This window comes from Peromyscus eremicus, chromosome 7 (genome assembly GCF_949786415.1).
Source record: "Peromyscus eremicus chromosome 7, PerEre_H2_v1, whole genome shotgun sequence".
Lineage (NCBI taxonomy): Eukaryota > Metazoa > Chordata > Mammalia > Rodentia > Cricetidae > Peromyscus > Peromyscus eremicus.
Window position 1 is genome coordinate 61,311,225 of NC_081422.1, and position 21,865 is coordinate 61,333,089.

Below are 21,865 nucleotides of genomic sequence, written 5' to 3' on the forward strand. Positions count from 1 at the left end.
TTATCTACTAAATGAGAGCAAGATATCTACGTTATTGGGTAGCTGTACAAATGGAAATAACCAAGAACTGTGGCCCAGCCCTCCACTGTTCTTTTGAATTAAGTTGCACAAGAGTGTGGTCTTGGTCTTCTGCCTGCATATTCTCCGAGGCTGCTTTTATGCCACGACAGCAGAACTGGATTGTGACAGAGACGTGTAACTTGCAAAGCTGGAAACCCTGATCTTGCTTTTTGTAGGAAAAGTTTGTCAATGACTTATCAAGAAGTTGCCCAGGGCATAGTCAGTGCTCAGTGAATCATGACTTTGTAAAGAACTCTAAACCCACTAGGTCTTGGAGTTTAAGAAAATTTATTTGTGGTTCTAGAGCAGTGGATCTCAATCTTCCTAATGCTGTGACTCTTTAATACAGTTCCTCATGTTGTGGTGAGCCCCAACCATAAAATTATTTTCATGGCAACTTTGTAACTGTAATTTTGCTCTTGTTGTGAATTGTAATGTAACTATCTGATATGCAGGCTATCTGCTGTGCAACCCCTATGAAAGGGTCATTTGACCTCCAAGTTGAAAACTGCTGGTCTAGAATGACACAAGGCAGTGATAGTCTTACAGGGGAATTTAGGGGCTGAGGTTGTAGCTCAGTTAATACATTTCTTGCCTAACATACACAAAGCCCTGGGGTCCAGCCCCAGCACTGCATAATGGCATGTGGTGGAACATGTCTAATCCCAGTACGTGGGAGGTAAAATAAGGAGAATCAGGAATTCAAGGTCATCTTTGGTTGCACATGAAGTCTGAAGCTAGCCTGGATTACAGGAGAGTCTGTCTCAGAAGACAGAGAGTGAGCTAGGGACACAGTTCTGAGGTCAAATGCTTGTCTAGCAAGTACAAGGTCCTGAGTTTCATCCTCACTACCAGGAAAAAGAGAGACAAGGAATATTGAAAATTCGGTGCTGGCAGGGTGGCTCAGCCGGGAAAGGCACTACCGACTGCTAGCCTGACTCAGTTCCCAGGACACATGGTGGAATAGAAAACTGACTTCTGCCACCTGTCTTCTGATATTCTCACTCAAACCTTGGCGTGCGCATACATGATCTCAATCTCTCTCAATTTCTCTCGCTCTCTCTCAAAGAAAAGGTGTGGAGGGGAATCCAGAGTAGTCACGTGTTGTCAGTGTTCCCTGAGGGTAACTACCATGTCCTGCCTTTTCAGATGGCAGGGGACAGTGCCATCCTGTTATAGGCATCAGCTTTGCCTCCATGGGCTGTAGCCCCCAGGCTAGGTCCTGTCATTCCCGAGGCCAGGCCCCCACTCCACTCTTCTGCCCATAATGACTGACAGTGAGAACATCCACTTCCTTCAAGAAAATGTTCTCTGTGGATGTCATCTGGTACCTCCTTCCCCATGTCCTGGTGGGACAAGAACACTCCTCTAGTCCAGGGCTTCTGAGCTTCTGCATGACTGAGCTTTGCGGTGGGATATTTCTGTCATGGAATGGTCCTGTGCCTTGTAGGGTATTTCCCAGCATGCTTGGCCTCTGTCCAGCAGATGCTGACAGCATGCCCCTACTTGTGGTAGCCAACAATGTCTCTACACATTGCCAAATGTTCCCCGAGGGGCAAATTGCGCCAACTGAAAATCACTAGGCTTAGTCTAAAATAACATTGCAGGTGAGGTAAGAAGAACGGGGTCCAGCACAGAATACGTTTGTGTTTAGAAAAGCAGGGTTCTGTGCAAGGGCCCAGAACCACTGTGCATATATCTGACCATCCTGCTGCTTCATTCAATAGAATGCGTGTGGGTGGGGGGGAGGGAGGGCTCTGCTCGACTCTGCAGCTGATGCTGCATATGACCTGAGGACTTTGGGTAGCTACTGACCCCTGTGTTACTAAGAGGCTTCTCCTGTCCCCTCACTGCCTCTCCCCTTCCCTCTCCTCTTCTCTTAGGCAGGGGATTGGACCCAAGGTCTCGTGTATACTAGGCAAGCAATATAACATGAGCTACAGCTTCACTTGACTAAGAGAAGGTTTCTCTCCGTCTCTGTCTCTGTCTCTCTCTCTGTGTTGTGGTATATGTGCATGTGAGTGTGTGGATGGACCTACACACATATGTATATGTGTGTGTGTAAGTCAGAGGTCAACAATGGGTGTTTTCCTCCATAACTTTCTTTCTTTTTTTCTGAGATAATCTCTTACTGAACCTGGAGCTCACAGATTTAGCTAGACCGGCTGGCCAAGGAGTTCCATGGAGCTGCCTGCCTGTCCCACCTCAGCCCTGGGGCTGTCACTGAGCCTGACGTTGACATCGGCCTTAGGGATTCGAACTCAGGTCTCAGGCTTGCATGGCAAGCACTTTCCTGACCGAGTCATCTCCCTAGCCCAGGAGGGTTTCCAAAATGCTTGCTCCCACAATGCTAGGAAGGCTGCCGCAGGATGTGAACATGCTTATGAATCCCACTCTGTGCCAGCCCGTCAGCTTCTCCTTCGTTTTTATATCCAACTCCACTGCTGAGGGAGTTTCTGGATACTTGGTTGTTCAATGATCCATTATCCCCCCCCCCCATTGTTACCAGTTTTCTCTGTGGGCTGATCATTGGGTGGTATATAGGGGGGGATCAGGGCCACAGCCTCACCCAAAGTGGATTGATGGTTAAGCGGAAGCAGACATGAAAACAGATACTACAGCAAGATGGCTCGGTGATGAGGTGCTTGCCACCAAGCCTGACAACCTGATTTTGATCCCTGGGAATCATGTGGTGTAAGAAGGGAAGAGATTATCCCAGAGGCATGTATAAGAAGAAAAGCCAAGGAAAAAGCCACCAAACAGCCCACATTGAGAGACAGGCAGCCTTGGGCTGGAGAGATGGCGTGGCCATTAAAGGCTAGATGTACAACACAACAGAGATTCAGAAGAGCGAGAGATTTAAGGGGACAACTCAGACAAAGCCATGTCCTGGAAACAGTGAGGAGAAGTTTTAGAAACCGCTGGGGCTGCAGGGCTGCTTAGAATCATGCACATCTGTAATCTCAGCCCTTGGGAGGCAGAGGCAGGAGGCTGAGGAGTTTGACGCCAGGCTGGCCCACGCAGTGAGGCCTCGTGTTATAGCTTGACAAGGAAGAAAGGGAGGGAAAAGAAAAGCGCCGGGGCAAGACAGAGCACGGCAAGGGTGAAGTCTGAGGAGAAATGAGGGAAAAGACCGAGCATTCGGACCCAGTGGGCTGTGGACATGGAGCTGAGCAGAGTGAGCAGCCAGGGTCTGAATCCGAGGAGAAGACGCAGAAGTGAGCAGGCAGACGGCTCTTGTAAGATACTCAAAGCGGAGAGAAGCCAGACCAGGAAGAGCGGGGAGGATCTCACCCAGTGGACAGACATGGAAAATCCACAGCTAGTCACCAGTCCAGAGTGACATCCGATTTAGATATTCCAGTTTTCCTTGACCTCCTGTGCAAATGCCAATCAAGCCTTCGTCCCATCCCCCAGCCTCTCCTGTCTAACAGATGAGCCCTGAGGAGGTGGATGTGGAGAGGGAGGGAGGGAAATCAGAGTGCCTGTCAGCAGCAAGCAGCTGCACCCCTGGAGAGAAGCACCTGTGACGTTTGCAGATCTCTCTGTGCCAGGGAAGCAGGCTGCCAAGGAGGCCGCCTCCACCCCAGTGTTTACTCTCCCACGGGTCTCCTTTCTGTACCAGGAACACTGGTCTAGCCTCTTGTAGCCCATGATATTTAGAGTCTTCTCTTTCCACCCAGGAGCTTGTTATGAATAATGGCCCTCTTGACCCCTAGCCTTTTCCTACTGCTTTCCAGGTTTGTTCACAGCTTGTTTTCTGAAACCTGAGAGGGATAAACTACCGATGTTTTACCTAAGCCAACAACTGCTCTACATGAAAGGGCAAAATCAGTTTGACTAGAATCAAATACTTCAATTATAATAAGATCAACCCTATGAACGGATAAGCACATTGTAGGACATACACAGAATGGCATAGTACTCAGCTGTAACAAGGAATGAAGAGTGACTTCATGCTAGAAAGACAAGCCTTGAAAATATGGAAGAAGCCACTCTGAGATCATACACCACATGACTGTATTTATATAAAATATGCAGAACAGGCAACTCCATAGAGAAAGTGGATTAGTGGTTGCCAGGGGCTGGAAGGAGGGAGAATGGGTAGTAACCATTGACTAGGTTTGGGGAGTCCTTTGGGGGTGATGAAAATGTTCTAGAACTAAACAGAGTTGATGGTTTCACACACACACTGTGAATATTTTATTCTTTGTCTATTATTCCACACAAAAAAGACTAGTTACAAAATGGGACTGAGGGGGGTGGCTGATGAGATAGATCAGAAGATAAAGGTGCTTGCCACCAAGCCTGACCACCCAAGTTCAATTCCTGGGAGCAATGTGGTGGTAGGCAAGAACTGATCCTTCCAAGTTATATTCAGACCCCGCCACACACAAACACACACACACACACACACACACACACACACACACACACAAATAAATAAATATAATTTTTACTTTTTTTTTTTTTTTTTTTTTTTTTGGTTTTTCGAGACAGGGTTTCTCTGTGTAGCTTTGTGCCTTTCCTGGGACTCACTTGGTAGCCCAGGCTGGCCTCGAACTCACAGAGATCCTCCTGGCTCTGCCTCCCGAGTGCTGGGATTAAAGGCGTGCGCCACCACCGCCCGGCAAATATAATTTTTAAAAAAAGGTTTTAAAAGGGGGACTAGGGTTGTAGATCAGTTGGTAGAGTGCTTGCCTAGCATGCATGAAGCCCTGGGTTTGGTTCCAGCACCACATAAAACCTAATGTGGTTCTATATGTCTATAATCCAGGACTCAGGAGGTAGAGGCAGGATCATTAGAAGTTCAAAGTTAATGGATTCTATGATGTGACAGTGAGTACTATGGACTCTAAATCCAGAAGTTCAAGGTCATTCTAAACTGCATGCGAGTTTGAGGCTAGCCTGGGCTATATAAGACCTTGTCTCAAATTTTTTTGGCTGTTGTTATAAAACAGAACGGCGGCAACCTTGCCTTCACAGGAGAGTAAAACATAGCCCTAGCCCAACCACAAGGCCTTTGATCAGACGAGGGCCTTCACCAGCTCTTCTCAACTTTAGCTGAACATCAAGATCACTGGGGTAGCTCAAGACCAGTTAAGCAAAACCTCACAGCCAGGGCCAGGCAAGATTAGAAGCTCACAGAAATTCCTGTGTGTGGCAAAGGTTGGGAAATACTGCCTGAGGCCAGTGGTTCGAACATGTGGGGCCCAGCCCAGCATCAGCAGCTCTTTAGGGGGATGTATTGGATATGCAGAGTTCAAGGCTTCATCTCCAAACTACGGTTATCAGAAATACTGGGTTTCAGAAAGCCTTCACAGTCTGTGTGTTGTGACAAGCCATTTAAAAGTGTGGCAGCCACTCTTCAGAGCCTAGACCGTGTGAACCAGAGAGCACTTTCTTCGGAGCCTAGACCATGTGAACCAGAGAGCACTTTCTTCGGAGCCTAGACCATGTGAACCAGAGAGCACTTTCTTCGGAGCCTAGACCATGTGAACCAGACAGCACTTTCTTCAACCTTTGAATAAAAGTCTAGGAGCCTCTGTTGTGTGTTTGGCTTAGTGATGGCTGTTGTGAAAATATAGAGGCCTACCCAAGCCCTCGGGCATCCTGTGGGTTAGGTTCTTGGAATAAGATGGGCCCTTTATGGTTGGGTAATATTCCACTGGATGTCTACGCCACGGTTTTGCTTATTCGTTCTTCTGTCGGTAGATAGGGGTTATTTCCACTATCTGGCTTTATGAATAATGCTGCTGTCTGGCCAGGCTGGTGGCTACAGTCTGCTGTGGACTCAGCAGTTTCACACCTAGCACAGTTGCCTTGTCCATGACTCAAAGAAGACCAGCGAGATCATCGTGCCTTGAGCTTGCACAGGCAGCTGCTTGTTTTCATCGTCAGGGTAGGCGAGCGTGGTGGTTAGCCACGTGCTGCTCTGGTTTGCAGTTACTGTAGTTTCTTTCTTCAAGAACTATTTGTTGACCACTTCAGAATGTCCAGGCTCTTTAGCAGGAATCACACAGGCATGCATAAAGCAAGCTGCCATCTAGTGCTTTGTGTCCTTGGCAAACACCGGGATCACTTGGGGAGGTGACATTCAGCTGGGTCCACCCTCAGAGTCTGGTTCAGTAGGTCTAGGATGGGGCCTGAGTGCCTTCATTGTTTGCTTGCTTTTCCTTGTTTCCTTGATTTTTAGCCAAAGGTGACCCCGAGCTTCAGATCCTCTTGTCTCTACCTCCTGAGAGGTAAAATTCCTCATAAGCTCCTATATACTTCATTTGGTGTTGGCGATGGAATCTGGGACTTTTTTTCATGCTAGGCAAGCACTCTGCCAACTGAGCTACACTCCCGGTTAGAGTATTTATCTTGAAGGAGCTCTAGGGAGGTGGTGGTGGTGGTGGTGGTGGTGGTGGTGGTGGTGGTGGTGCTGTTTCTCTGGGAGCACTTTAATTATCACTGGACTATTGGGGTAGAAAGACCAAGCCTTCTTTTGTAAATGTAGCTGCTGCAGGGTGAAGAGTGTAAAGGGCCCTGCAGAGCACAGAGGAGGGCAAGTATTTTGATCTGCCTTAGGGTGTGAGCAGGTAGATTTATTCTGGGGAGCTGCAAAGAGGCTCAGCCCACCGGAATCCAGAGGAAAGGTGAGCACAGAACATAGCAGTCCAGGGAGGCGGTGTGGCTTCTCTGTGACAAACGACTCTAGGACAGCAGGTCCTGAGGGCCTGCCAAGGGGGTGGCTGAGATGGAGGAGCAAAAGCAAATAGGTAATTTACCTTTGGCATCTTGGAAACCCCACCCTCCTCACTATAAAAAGCTTTTCTTCCAGAAAGAACTTGACCAAAGCCTTGACGTCAGAGTGTGAATAATTATGGAGCTCTTTTGTCCCTTACCCCGGAGAATATTGGAGAATATTGGAGAGGATTATAGGTGGGGGTGTTGGGGGGTAGGGGTGGGGATGGGTAGGGGTGGGTGGGTGGGTGTGGAAGGGCAGGAGGAAGAGAAGGTTTGCAGTGGCTAGCAGAGTTGATTGACAACCCCAGCCTCACCCTCCCAGCCTTCACATCCGCCCCTTCCACCACGGCACGAACAGACATGGTGCAGTGTGGCCTGGAGTGGACTTTACAAGGCCCACGCTGATTCTGCCTCTTAACATTGGCCCAAATTAAAACAGACACAATAAAGATAAAATCTGGATACAAAGGATGACTTAGGCATCTTTACAAAACTCTATTTTGATTGGTCTATAAGGTAAAATCTAAGGGGAAGAGTGGCCTCTGGGGCAGCCCCCTTCAAGCTTTCTAAGTAAGGAGTCACCCTGGTCCTCTAGTCTTTGTTCCCTGTCCCAGCCAAGGCCTGATTCATCTATAACATTAACAAAGGGAACATTTCCATGCCGTGTGATTCCGTGACCTCTGTTAGTAAACACCACAATCAGAAGACCTAGCCATCAATTATTAACCTGTGGTCCTGGCGGCTTCCTTCCTTCTGGCTGGATCTTGCATGTGTCTGACAGGCCAAGTCCAGCCAAGTGTGCTTAGGTTCCTTGTGAGAAGCCGTATGTATTTAAAAACAAAACAAAACTTCTCAATGGACTCCAGGAACTAAAATGTACTTTAAATGTATTTTTAAAATGTGGTTCCATATCCAAACAACGTCCTGGAGATACGTGTTTTGAGTTGGTTTTAGAGGGAACGGAGGGCCACTTTCCTTCTGAATGGGATTCTGGGGCTTAGCTGCATTTTCTGTGGTTCCAGCCACAGGATCAGGACTGATGGATGACCTCTCCAGAGAGGGGCGGGTACCAGCCCCCTGAGAGGAAGATCTCTTCAACATGTGAAGGACCGTAAATGAGTAGGTGTCACATGATTCTGGCTCAGCCTCAACCCCAGAGCAGTTTATTCCTTGGCAAGAAGCCCAATGGACCCCAGGTTCTCTCTGAGTACATGCCACTTGTGCACCTGACGTAACCAGCTAGCAGTGTTAGCAGGCTCTCCAGGCTTTCCACCTGGAAGGCTGTTCCTCCAGCTTTGTTCACGGATCATTTCATCTCGTTCTTTAAGCCTCAGCTTTGAGGGTACCTCCTTCGGCAAGTCTGCCTGTACCACACTGCCCAGCTGGTTTCTCCGTCTCCTCCATCACAGCCCTTGTGGAGTTCCTTCGGAGCACCAACTGCAGGCTGTAATTGTTTGACTTGTGTAGTGGTTGTTTATTTGTGGTTCATTACTGGTCTTGATCCCTGGAATGTAACTCTACAAGGACATAAGGTAGATCTGCTTTGTCATCCAACCTGTTCAACGCTGGGTATAGTGCCTGGCGCACTGAAGGCGCCTTTTGAAGAAATGAATATATTCACTTCAAAATTAAATAGCAGTCTAGGAAGGAAACTAGTTAGAGATTTTTCTCCTTTAGTCGGTATATGGCTACTCAGGGTGTGTGTGTGTGTGTGTGTGTGTGTGTGTGTGTGTGTGTGTGTGTGTAGGCCAGAGGTCAACCTTGGGTGCTGTTCCTCAGTTGACCACCTCATTTTTGATGCATGGTTTCTCACTGGGACCCAGGGCTTGCCAGTCTTTAGACTCAGCTAGTTGGCCAGTGTGCCCCGGAGGCCTCCTGTCTCAGCCTCTCCAGCACTGCAACTGCCAGCGTATGCGCACGTAGCTTTTTCCGTGGGTGCTGAGGATCAAACTCACATCCTCATTCTTGCATGACAAGTACTTTACCAAACGAGTGCTCGCCCCAGCCCCTGAACACTCTATATTTATTGTAACGGCACTCTGTGTTGTCAAGTGTACATGCGTGGGTGGTCTACAGTCACAGGTCACTTTCACGCACATTTGTGGACGAGGACTAGCCATGGTTTTACTTTTTCTAGACCTCTGAGTACAACAAACTAACCAAAGCCTTTGAGGGACTAACCAAAACCTACAAATGGTCTTTGTGTGAGAAGTATGACTTGACTGTTGGTTGGGCAAAAAGTCTCCCCAACATCTAGAACGTCAACTTTGCCACACGGTCAAGTTCTGATCTGTTTTTGTAGCCAGTCTGGAGAGACATGGCCTATAGCCAATCGTTAGGCAGCTACCTGCCTTGAGCATTCATGCAGACACCCAAGGCATTGACCTCAGAGAGTGGGACCAAGAGTCGGGCAATAGGCGAGACTGAGCAACCAGCTTTTTAAAAAAGACGCCAAAGGCCAACCTCAAAATCAGAGACAATGAATATACCTTTATTTTTTATTCTTGTTGTCGATCCAAACTCCATAAGATCCTGTCAAATTACAAACAATATATTTTTTTTCTTTAAAACTGTGGGGCTGGAGAGATGGATCAGTGATCAAGAGCCCTTGCAGGAGACCTCCCAGCCCCTGTGACAAGTAGCTCACAACTGCCTTTAACTCCAGTTTCAAGGGTCCAACTTCTTCCTTTGGCCTCTCTGGGCACCACACTCACATGCACATACCTGCACCCACACATATACACACATAATTAAAAATAATAAAAAATTGTTGTTAATCTCGAGCATACAGGATAGTCAGTGAGAAATCGTAAACAAGCCTTATGGGTAATTACATGCGTCATGCTTTTATTATTATGATATACGCTATAATGTGGATGTATCAAGTATATAAACCTAAGAAATTACTGGACCCGTACATTTTTTTACCCAGACACTATGTCTGCAAACAGGTTATAAAATTATCCTTCAATCTCTTGCATAAATTATTCACCCAGAGCAATAACGCATCTCACACTGTGTGTGGGGATGCCTTCTGAGCACCGAGGCTACAAACACTCTTAAAATTGCTTTATGAGATGATCAAGGAACTTGGAAAACTCACTGGATAGTTAATGATATTAATGAATTATTAATAGGTTTCACATGTAAAATGGGCATATGGCTTAAAGAACCTTTATCTTTAATGATACATACATATCAGCAGTGTCTTAGTCAAAGTTTCCATTGCTGTGATAAAACACCATGACCAAAAAGCACTTGGGGAGGACAGGGTTTATTTGAGCTTACAACTCTCAGGTCCCACTCCATCACTGAGGGAAGTCAGAGCCAGAACTCAAGACAGAAACCTGGAGGCAAGAACTGAAGAAGCCAGGAAATGCCACTCACCGGCTTGTTCCCCTTTTTAGATTTGTCTAAAAAGCTCAGCCTGCTTTTTAGACAAATCAGAATTACCCGACCATGGGTGGCACCGCCCACAGTGAGCCAGACCCTCGCATGCCAATCATTTAATCAAGAAAATGCCCCACAGGCCGGTCTGGTGGGGGCATTTCCTCACTTGATGTTCCCTCTTCCCAAAGTACTGTAGCTTGTGTCAAGTTGACACAAAACTAGCCAGCCCTCGATTTTCTTCTGTAGTTGGGGGAGGGGATGGAGGAAGTCGGGGCACAGCTCAAACTACTGAAGTCATGAAAAGATGGTACATGGTCTTTACACTATATACTTTCTCACTTTCTCTCTCTTCCTTCTAAAACAGGGCCTCATGTGACCTAGGCTGGGCTTGAACTCTTGTTTTACCTCCCGAGTGCTGAGATTACAGGCCTGCGATCATTCCTGGAGTTCTGTAGTGTTGAGGATTGAGGCAAACCATCTCCCATCTAGCTTCATCTCCAGCCCATATTATGTGTCTTTATTTCTTGTTAATGCTTAGAAATTTTCTGAAATTAAAACTCAAAATAAGATGCATAATGAGTTGAACGTGGTTGTGCAGGCCTGTAATCCCAGCATTTGAGAGTCAGAGATTGGAGGCCTCTCCCAAGTTTGAGGCAAGTCTGGTGTATGTATTGAGTTCCAGGCCAACCAAGGTTACATGATAAGACCCTGTCTCAAAGAAAACCAAAGGACAAGATAGCAAAGATACAGTGTATTTCAAAACAAAACAAAACAGAAAACCAGAGATGAGTACAGGGTTAGGGATCACATGCTTGTTTTTAGGCTGGCTGGCTTGCTCTGGCAGCATCCCTCTCCATTCAGACCAGTCTTCCCATAGCCGACTCTTCTCTCCCATTATCTTTGCAGCCGGCACAATCTCAGGATTTCTGGTTGGGGTTTTCATTATCTGGGTGTCATTTTCAGACAGGCTGATGTGTTCTGGTCTGCAGCATTCAACACACCCTCATTGAGTGCCTTCTTCAACCCAGGATGAATTCCGATCTTTCAAGCCGGACACCAAACCACCTCCATCTCCTTTTGATGCCTGGTCAGGTCTGCTTTTCCAATCTCTGAACATGCTGGGCCCACAAACTTCAAAAATGGTCTGTGCTGAAAATCTGTGCCTTTCTAAAGCTCATTCGTGTCTCAAAGCCCAGTTCAAATCTTGCCAAAGCCAGTGTCTCCTTCATGATGGCTGAACTTCTCAGCCAAAGGACCGGAGGTTCCCACAACGGTAGTGACTCAACCCTTTCTGCCTCTGAGTTGCCTAAGGCTATCTCCAGACTACAGTTCTCTCCAAAGAGTTCAGACCTCTGAAGGTTATTCCTTATGAACACATAATGGCGGTTACAAACCATGGATAGAGACAGGCTCTTAAGCTCGTTTTAGGAATTCAGCCCGAAAGGGATGAGAAGAGAACAGAGGTTACAGAAGGTTTGTCCTGTTCCTTAGTGGGGAGACTTGAAGATGCTCCATGCAGATGGCAAAGGAGATCAGTGAAAGAAGGTTGGATAAGGAGAAAGAAAAGTGCGGGGCTGGGAAAAGCAAGGACTTTTGAAAACCTTGACAGTCTGGGTCATTTTAAAAATGTGAAAAACAGCTAGTTTCTGCTTTGTCTACTGGGGGTTGGGGAGAGCATGTTGTGAATAAGGGAGTGTTTGGAATGACCAGGCCGCAGAAGCAAGGCAACCACAAGAGCAATCTGGTTACAGCAGGATAATGGGATTAATCTGACTAAAGCAGGAGAGGGAGCCTGGCAGTGGGACAAGGAACCTAAAGACTGGGCAGCCCGTGGAGGGACCTTGCAGGGTGACATGTTGAGGGTCTAGCCTGAGGTGGAGGAGGTGGTAATGGAAAGTTGTGACTCAACCAGCTGAGGGCCGAGGAAGAGCAGGGCTCACCCGGCTAGGATTTCGAGTGTCGCAGGGGTGAGGCCCAGGGGTTGGTCTCTGACAAGGCACCGCACCATCAAACTGTGACCTGGGCCCAACCTGTTGATTGTTGCAATGTGCAGACCTTACTAAATGCTAAATTTTACAAACAAAACATAACAAAAATCATTAATGACTTGTAAGCTGGCAGCTCTCTCTCAAGAAGCCTGCACTGAGCTGGGCGGTGGTGGTGCATGCCTTTAATCCCAGCACTTGGGAGGCAGAGAAAGTTGGATCTCTGTGAGTTCGAGGCCAGCCTGGTCTACAGAGTGAGATCCAGGAAAGGCACCAAAGCTACACAGAGAAACCCTGTCTCGAAAAACCAAAAAAAAAAAAAAAAAAAAAAAAGGGAGCCTGCACTGTCTTGGATGTGTGCATCTTTCCCGAAGTGTCCTCTCCTCCTGACGTCCACGCGCTCCATTAAAACAGTTTCTTTGTCAGCTTCAACTTCGCTTCATTTGGATTTCAACTGAAGTGACTTTCTTCTGCAGTCATGGGTCTTAGTTTCACCCAGTAGATGTCAGGCTCCCAGAGGCTGCAGATAAGGCTGGGTCCCAAACTGCCACTGCCATCTGCCCCAGGGGCCCATCTGAGATGACACTCAAGCATTATTGATTTCCGTGGAGTGAGGATCTTCCAAGTTCCAAGCTGAGACTTTCTCATGGCCTCCCCCTCAGGGAAGGCAAGTCTAGACTTTACATCCTGGATAGGCAGGATCTCACAGGATAAGGATGTGTCCCTGCTCAGCAGCAAAGAAGTTTCAAAAACTGAAATCTTAGGTCACCGTCAACCATAATATTAAAGGACCCAATTGCAAGAGGGGGAAACTGAGGCTGGATAGGAAGATGGGGAAAATTGAGAGGACATAAGAAGGGAAAGGAGCCCCTCCCTCTGGAGACTGGCTGAAGCCTCTCTTCAGCTGAGAGTCAAGAATTTTAACTAAACTAAAATTCATCGTGAATACTGCCCACATAGAGACAATGTTCTCTTTTCCATAGAGATATTACAAATAAGAATGTTAAAATAGGAGAGGCTAGGGCTGGAAATCAGTGGTAGTGAACTTGCCTGGCATGCATGCGGCCATAGAGCCTATCACCAGTACTGCAAATAACAATAATTAAAAAGAATGCTAGGATAGCAATGAAGGACCGTGAGCTGGCTCAGTGGGTAAAGGCACTTATCGACGAGAATGATGACCTGAGCGTGATCCTTGTGACCCACACGGTGGGGGAAGAGAACTGACTCCCACAAGTTGTCCTCTGACTCTGCATGAACTTGGTGGCATGCACATGTTTATAAACCCATGTGCACAGGTGCACATACATGTACAATAAATGAAATTTAAAAAGCAATAAATTATGCTTAAAGCCTAAGCATGTATGACCTCTGGATTTAAAAAAAAATATCATGTGGTGTATGGTGTATGTATGCAGGCACACAGAACAACTCTGTAGAGTGAGTTCTCTGCTTCCACCTTTACATGCGTTCCAGGAATCGAACTCAGGTCATCAGGCTTATGCATCAAGCTCTTTCCCTGCGGTGCTGTCTCACTGGCTCATGACCTTTGGATTTAACCTTACCTCCTCCCCAGCCGTAACTTTCTGAGAATCTCACAAACAAGAGCACAAACACCGCTTACAGTGAAAACATGTCTGGACTTCTTTGTAACTTAGATCTGGTGAAGACTCCGTAGTCCCCTGCGACCCATGTGTTTAGTCCTATCAGCCTGTAATACCTCGTACTTTTAGAAGCCACCCAATGATCACATTTACTAAAAGAAAAAAGAATAGCTCTTAGAAGCCTTTTGAACAACATAACTTCAGAAGCCACCAATGTTGTATCTGGGGCTAATGCTAAGACACTTAAATATAAGTCCCTCTAGAAGTCTGCACCTGTGTCTATACTGCCCATTTCCTGACTGCCCTTCTGTCCCCTAACACCCACACATAAATCTGTTATCATCTTTTCTTTCTTTTTTTCTTTTTTCTTTCCTTCTTTCCTTCTTTTCTTCCTTCCTTCCTCCCTCCCTCCCTCCCTTTTCTTTCTTTTTTTTTTCAAGATAGGATTTCTCTGTACTGCTCTGGCTGTCCTGAACTCACTCTGTAGACCAGGCTGGCCTTGAACTCAGAGATCCACCTGCCTCTGCCTCCCAAGTGCTGGGATTAAAGGCATGCACCACCACCACTGCCCAGTTTAGCACCATTTCTTAATAAACTCCAACTTTGCTTCCTTGGGGAAAAAAATGTTATGATCTAGTTATAAAACTGAATGCTGATTGGATTTGGTAATATTAAATTCTAACTTAACTTTGCAGGGGTGAGAGTGGTATTGAGTTTTTGCTCTGAGCGCTCCTGGTTTAGGAAAGCCTACTGAAACACGTGCAGATGAAACCGACCTGGTTTGTTTCAGAGTTATCCAGACAGACGGTGAAGATGAAACGGGACCGGCTGTAACTCATAAACTGTCACAGCTGGGTGATGTGGCGTTCACCTCGCTTCTCTCTCTGCTGTTGGACACGTTTGAAATTTTCCTTACACAGATAATCTGCTCCTCAGATAATGCAGGTCCTGTACCCTGGGCCTCACAATTCCCAGTCAGAAGTCAGGAGAGACGTTTTGAACAGTGCCATGTTAATCCTCCTCTATATTTTAAAACAAAGATCTGTCCACTTCTTTTTTGCCACCAGTAGGGAAATTCATGAACTAGAAAGAAATAATGCCTTGCTTTTACTTGGGAAAACAAGCTTTGGGATGTACATGGTCTCCTTCATGGTCATGGGGTGGGGATGGGGATGGGGGTCCAACCAATGGAAGAGGTGCCGTGGAAACCCAGAGCAAAGGCAAGAGTTTAAGGAGCTGCTTTGTAAGAGTTGCTCCCAGCACGGGCTCTCTGGCAAAGAGCACTTGGCAAAGGTTTGAAAGCTGGGGCTGGGTATGGAGTTCAGTTGGTAGAATGATTGACACATAGCACCAGCACCACCTAAACTAGGCATGGTGGCACATGCCTGTAATCCCAGCACTGGAGAGATGTGGGCAGAGGGTCAGAGGTACAAGGTCAGCCTGTGATATACAAGACATGGTCTCAGTTAAAAAAAAAGATTGTGAAAGCTGAGACTCAGCTGAGAAATTGTAGCCTTTAGTGACCCTCCCAGGCTTACTGTGGCTTCAGGTTACTCATGGGCTGGGCAGAAACTGGAGGACAATGACAGAGTCTGCTGCTGTCATATTTGATATTGGTTGTGTAGGTGCCTCGCCATGTGCCTCCCTTTCTTAATTCCCAAGCCAGGAAACCATGAGGCTGTATAAGTGTCCCCAGCTCTGCAAGGGGAAAGAGTCCTAATGCGGTTGTGGAGAGGTCTATAAACACTATGAAGTCATATTTACCAGGCCACATCTGCACTATAGGATGGAGGCAGGTTTGGTTTTCAACAAGTAGTCCCAGCCACCCAGAGCCAATCCTCACACAGGTGACCTTCAAAGCTAAGAAGAGACATTCTGAACCTGAACAAGTGATCTCATTTTCAAACATTCTTTTCTGTTTTAAGGCAGAGTCGCATGTAGCTAAGCTGGTCTCAAACTTATAGCCAGGGCTAGCCTTGAGTTCTTGATCCTCTTGCCTCCACCTCACAAGTACTAGGATTACAGAGGACCAGCAGGATGCTCAGGGGGTAAATGTGTTAACTGTGAAAGCCTGAGGTCACAAGTTCAATTCCTGGGACCCACATGAAGAAACAGGATATGGTGGCACACATCTATAATCCCAGCATTCCTATCCTGAGATGGAGAGCAGAGGCAGGAGAATATAATCTCCCCAGAAGCTCACAGGCCAGCTAACCTAGAGTATGTATGCACCTGTATACACACACACACACACACACACACACACACACACGCACACGCACACGCACACGCACACACACAGAGAGAGAGGGAGACAGACAGAGAGAGACAGAGAGACAATGACAGAGAGGGAGGCAGAGACAGAGACACAGACAGACAGGGAGACAGACAGACACACAGAGACAGACAGACACACAGACACACAGACATGAACGAAAGGAGGGAGGGAGAGAGGGAGGGAGCAGGAAGCAGTACTAAGGTTCTGGATATGCACCACCATAACTAGCTCCCACTCTTCTTTAAAGGGAAAGGGCATGTGGGGGACTTCAAACGGGTAATCAAGTACCCTTAGAGAGAATAAGCAGGAGCCAGGTGAGAGAATTAGTAAACCTGTGAGGACCTGCCATGTGCCAGGCACTGTAGGGAATGTGGGGATGAATGAGACACTCCTTACCTCCAAGGAGAATGTAGGAGAGACGGGGAGGAAACAGATGCACAAACTCTCTCAGATAAACACCCAGAGAGAAGACACCAAGGCTTCACGATCCAAGCCAGGTAACTCCGGTACTAGGCCAAAGTCTACCTTTGGACAAATCACTCCATTCCCAGTACTTCATCTACAAAATACTTTCATCTTGTCCCCTTGGCTATGCCAAGGTTATAGATTTTTAGAAGGATCAAAACCACTAAAATAAACAAGGCATGCTGCTGACGGTGAAAGATGCATGGAGGGTGGAAAAGGCTCTTTTAGACCCTGCAGCCACAAGGGCCTGTGACTGATGCCAATGACTAGCTTGCCTGTGGACAGAGGCCAGGACTGGGGAGGTGCTGTCTACACCCCAGACAGCCCAGGGACACCGGCATCCTGGGCCTTCACTTTTGAAGCTGGTTCCCACTGGGCATCTCATCACACGCGCTAGCGCTGCCTTGACATGAACGAGCCTTGGCGAGCCGTTCCAACTTGCCTGGTGCAGAGGGAGAAGGTGCTCAGTCCTGTAATCTTCATAAATATTGGATCTCAGGAGCCAGAGGGACCTTCCAGAATACGATATCCAACCCTGCCATTTCTACCAAGGCTGGCAGCAGCTCCAGGAGGGAACATGACCTGGCTGTGGCCACTCACCAAGGCGGTGGGATAGGTGTGCTGCAGGCTTGTTGTCCGGGCACTCCACGTTCCCTCCTTATGTTCTCCTGAAGGCCTTGGCCACACTGACTCGGCTGTCTTTAACATGCTTATTTCTCTAGCCCCCAAAAATCTAGCGTGGATCTAACTTCTAATAATGACTATGTAGGACACAATTTACACAATTTCCTCCTTATGGCCTCCCAAGATCTCATTTATTTTGGGGGAAATGTCTGCCAGTAGCTTGAAAATCCATTTAATTACCATGGAAGATAATCTTTTAAACACAGATTTACATTCTTTCAAGATTTTTCCCTGTGGGAGTAACAGAGTTCTCAGTGGTTCTCAAGCTTCCTAATGCTGTGACATTTTAGTATAATTCCTCATGTTGTGGGGACCCCCAACCACTAAATTATTTCCATAACTGCAATTTTGTTGCTGTTATGAATTGTAATGTAAATATCTGTGTTTTCCAATAGTCGTAGGCAACCCCTGTGAAAACGTTTGAGCTCAGGGGTCGCTGACCCACAGGTTGAGAATCACTGGTTTATCTGACCATGGGATCTTTGTTTTTATCCACAGAGGAGTGACTGCTAGCCAGTATTTAGCAAGGAGCATGAGCCCTGGATGATTTTCACATTTAAGCCTGTTTCTCCTCACCAAGGACTTGTCAATTTTATTACAATAATTAGCCTGTAGTATTACCAGCCTTCCCTCCAGTTAAAACCCTGCTGTACTTGGCTTTGTGATCCCAGGCCTGCAATTACTCAATATTTTTCAAGCATCCCTTTGGGATTGCATCCTGCACTCTAGATGTGGGTATCAGGAGTTTGTATCCCCAGGGCTTCCTTCAGGAACATCACACTGTGAATCCACCAGCCTCAAAGACTTACTTGAGCTATGGTCAGTCAGATACCAATTGCACAACCTGACGGAGTTTGGCAGATTCATCCACTTTTCCCCACTAGAACCCCTCTTGGATGTCCCTATAGTATCCAGCTTGGTGGCCTCAAGACCCAGAGTAATTTCTGGTACATAATAGGTGCTCAATAAGCAGATGGTAAAATGCTGGATGTCACTAGTCTTCGAGTAGGAGGATATGTATTACGTTAACATGGGGATAAAGTGGAGGTTGTGGGGGCCCTAGTTTCTGGCCTGGGCTACTCTAGTCTTTCACCTTCCACAGCACTTTAATGGCAGATGGTTTTGAGATGTTTGCTGGACCTGATTCTATAAGCTGCTATCCCCAGGTCTTGAACAGTTTACCTCTAAAACTAGGGCCAACTCTTCTCCCTCATAGCAGTTACAATGAGCAAAGGTGTCAAGTATTTCTTCTGACTCTTCCCACTCTCTGATGAAGTCCACAGGATGCCAAGGGACCAGTACATAATACTTGTCTCATGTAGAATAGTGTGGTTGTCTATGGAAAGATAAGGGAATAAAAAGAAACTGTTGTATAAATGGAGATCAAAAGGTGAGGAAAATTCCTTGTGGAGAACTGAGCTTGAGCTTGGATCTCTCCTTCTAGGTCCTGCTGGGGAAAAGAACTGGTCCAAGAAGTACCCATCGTGTGGGGGCCTCCTCCAGTCCCCGATAGACCTACACAGCGACATCCTCCAGTACGATGCCAGCCTCGCACCCCTACAGTTCCAAGGTTACAATGTATCTGCTGAAAAGCTGTTGAACTTGACCAATGATGGCCATTCAGGTAAGGGGGAGACCCTGGAGACCCTGAGAGGCAGGTCCAAGGCCCGTTGACTCCCTGTCCTGACTCTTCCATCTGGCCGGGATGGGCTCCTCTGGGGCACTCTGGAGAGGGGGCTAGGGGGATGCTGTGAGGCATGCCTGGCCCACTGTCTTGTGTGTGTGCTAAAAATCCTGGTTCCACTGATTCTTCCTGGACAGCATATTTCAGAAGCCCATCTCTTGTTTGAGGGAGAGGGAAGAGATAAGTCTGATCCCATTGGTCCATTGGCTAAGCTGCCAGGATGAATTCTGAGTCATCACAAACTATCCAAGGCATCAGCAATTCAGGTGCTGAGGGTGGACACTTGGGGTTTAATCAGACAGACTGGGTTTGAATCATAACTCTGCTACACACACACACACACACACACACACACACACACACAGAGAGAGAGAGAGAGAGAGACAGAGACAGAGACAGAGACAGAGACAGAGACAGAGACAGAGACACAAAGACAGAGACAGAGACAGAGACAGAGACAGAGAGAGTTAGTTTAGGGTAAGTTTTTCTACCTCTAATAATCCAAACAAGAAAATCCTCACAAGAGTACCCAGCTGCTTAGGTTGTAATTGATTCCAGATGTAATTAGGTTGACAACCAAGATTAGCCATCACAGATACTAATGAGCCATCAGACTGGGTAAGAATTTTAACTTCCTTGAGTTGTCATTTGGAAGAGGGACCCACTGACCTGTTCCGTGGACACTAGAGACTGGATACATCACAGTCTGTTGTATAGTTAGTGCTTCTTTTTTTTTTTTTTTTTTTTTTTTGGTTTTTCGAGACAGGGTTTCTCTGTGTAGCTTTGCACCTTTCCTGGAACTCACTTGGTAGTCCAGGCTGGCCTCGAACTCACAGAGATCCGCCTGGCTCTGCCTCCCAAGTGCTGGGATTAAAGGTGTGCGCCACCACCGCCCGGCCGTAGTTAGTGCTTCTTAAATAGCAATTGTCATTGGAATATAATTTTCCAACTTGGAAAGGTCTTCACTGACAGTTCTGTTATCATAGCCAGGAGCCTGATACATGGGTAAGTAAAGAAACAACCATCATTGGCGTGCGTAGAGTTGATGCTTTTCAGGGGGTCCAGGAAGGTGCTGGTGCCACTGGAGTTGCACTGGGGGAAAGAGGCCAGGCCTCTGACCTGCAGGCATTGTTGCTCTGGTCTGTGCCTTGTTCCTGTAGCCACTTGTATCTGTGTGGGGGCAGCCTGCCTGCCAGCCTGCCTGCTCTCTAGCAGGGTTGGTCTGGCCAGGGTTCAGCCGGCCAGGGCTCTGAAGGCTGCTCCTCCATTCCTCACAGTGAGACTGAACCTGAACTCCGACATGTACATCCAGGGCCTCCAGCCCCACCAATACAGGGCGGAGCAGCTGCACTTGCACTGGGGGAACCGCAATGACCCCCATGGTTCTGAACATACCGTGAGTGGGAAGCACTTTGCCGCCGAGGTGAGTGAGTGGCCAGTCTGGTGGAGGGTACCTGGCGCTGGCTCCCCTCTCTGTGGCCACTGGGATAGAGCAACCTTCATAGTCTTTGCCCCCACCACTCTCCTAGAAGAGAAGTCTAGGAGTCAGGTCTCACTGCCCTGCATTTATCCGGGTGTCTCCGTCCCTTCCTTTGCTGGAGCATACTGAGTGTACCTGTTCCTCTTACTGTGTGATGCTGTTGGGAAGGCCAGCCTTGCAGATGGCATGGTGGGATGCACGTGGCCCTTTTCTAGACATCCTCCTGCTTTGTGCAGATGAAGACCTCACAGCTCGCCTGGCAGCTCATTGCTTAATCATACCAGGCTCATTGCTCCTCCGTGCTTTTCAGTCTTCACACACCATGCTGCTTACAAATGTCTCTCTCACATCATCTTTCCTCTTCTTAGCCATGAATTGTACTTGGGAATGTGAGAACCCTGATCCAGGACTGTCTTGTAGTTTGCCATAGAGTGAGGGGTGACTGGCATTAAGATGTGCAGGGCATCGCTATGATCGGAGATTCTCTGGTTTGGGATGTGGGCACAGCACTGTGTTGTGTCTCCTTGAGATTCTAATCTAAAATACCAAAGGGAATGAGAAGAGAGGCAGGATGCTCCTGCGGTACCACAGGCATGTGATGGGGTGGGATGATGAGGGGTCTTGAGTTCTTCCACTCCAAGTTTTGAGTCGGGGATGTGGCTCTGAGTGTATACAGGGAAACAGATAGGAAGGGATAAATGTTGCTGGTCAGCCAGCAGATCCCATGATAAATAATAATACAACCATTCTCTCCTCTGTTCACAACTGCTGAACTGCTTAATGTCTCAACCTAATTATAGGTCTGTTACCAGTGTTGAGGGGATGTGATTCTGGCCCGATAGAACAGTATGACTGGAGGCGCACGTATTTCAGAGCAGACCCTTCCTTCCCTGGAGCTCAAGAACTGCAATTTCTTGCAAGCTAATTGCAATGTTGAGGCTTTTGCTTCCCCCTGGGAGAATAAAGTGGCAGCTAGGATGTAGGTTTGGAGAGTTTACGCATTTAAAAATATTTCCGGGGTGCTGGAGAGATGGCTCAGCAATTAAGACAGCATACTGCTCTTACAGAGGACCTGAGTTTGGTTCCCAGAACCCATTTTGGGAGCTCACATCTGCCTGTAACTCTACCTTTAGTGGATCTGATGCCTTTTTCTGGCCTCCTCAGACACTGCATTCACATGTGTGCATGTACACACACACACACACACACACACACACACACACACAAATATTTTTAACATTTGAGATAAAGTTTTACTATGTAGCTCTCACTGGCCTGGATCTTACTATATAGACCAGGCTGGCCTTGAATTCACAGAAATCCTCCTGCTTCTGCCTCTTGAGTGCCAGGATTGAAGGCATGTGCCACCATGCCTAGCTAAAACAAAAATAAAATCTTTAAAGAATATTGCTAATTATTGTATTCTCTGCTCTTAAGCTAATCATCAGACAAAGCCTGGTAAAAATAGGCCATAATTGCTAATACTAGAGGAAAAAAACCATC

General features: G+C 47.2%; 1 protein-coding gene across 2 annotated transcripts in view; it reads left to right on the forward strand.

The window, feature by feature from the left end:
- The window catches only part of Ca12 (carbonic anhydrase 12), a 55,256-nt gene that overhangs the window by 16,500 nt on the left and 16,891 nt on the right, over nucleotides 1-21,865 (forward strand). For both annotated transcript variants that reach the window (XM_059268161.1, XM_059268162.1), the window contains exons 3-4: nucleotides 18,643-18,822; nucleotides 20,160-20,305. In XM_059268161.1, the coding sequence (XP_059124144.1) occupies nucleotides 18,643-18,822; nucleotides 20,160-20,305 (326 nt within the window). The remainder of the gene's footprint in view (nucleotides 1-18,642; nucleotides 18,823-20,159; nucleotides 20,306-21,865) is intronic.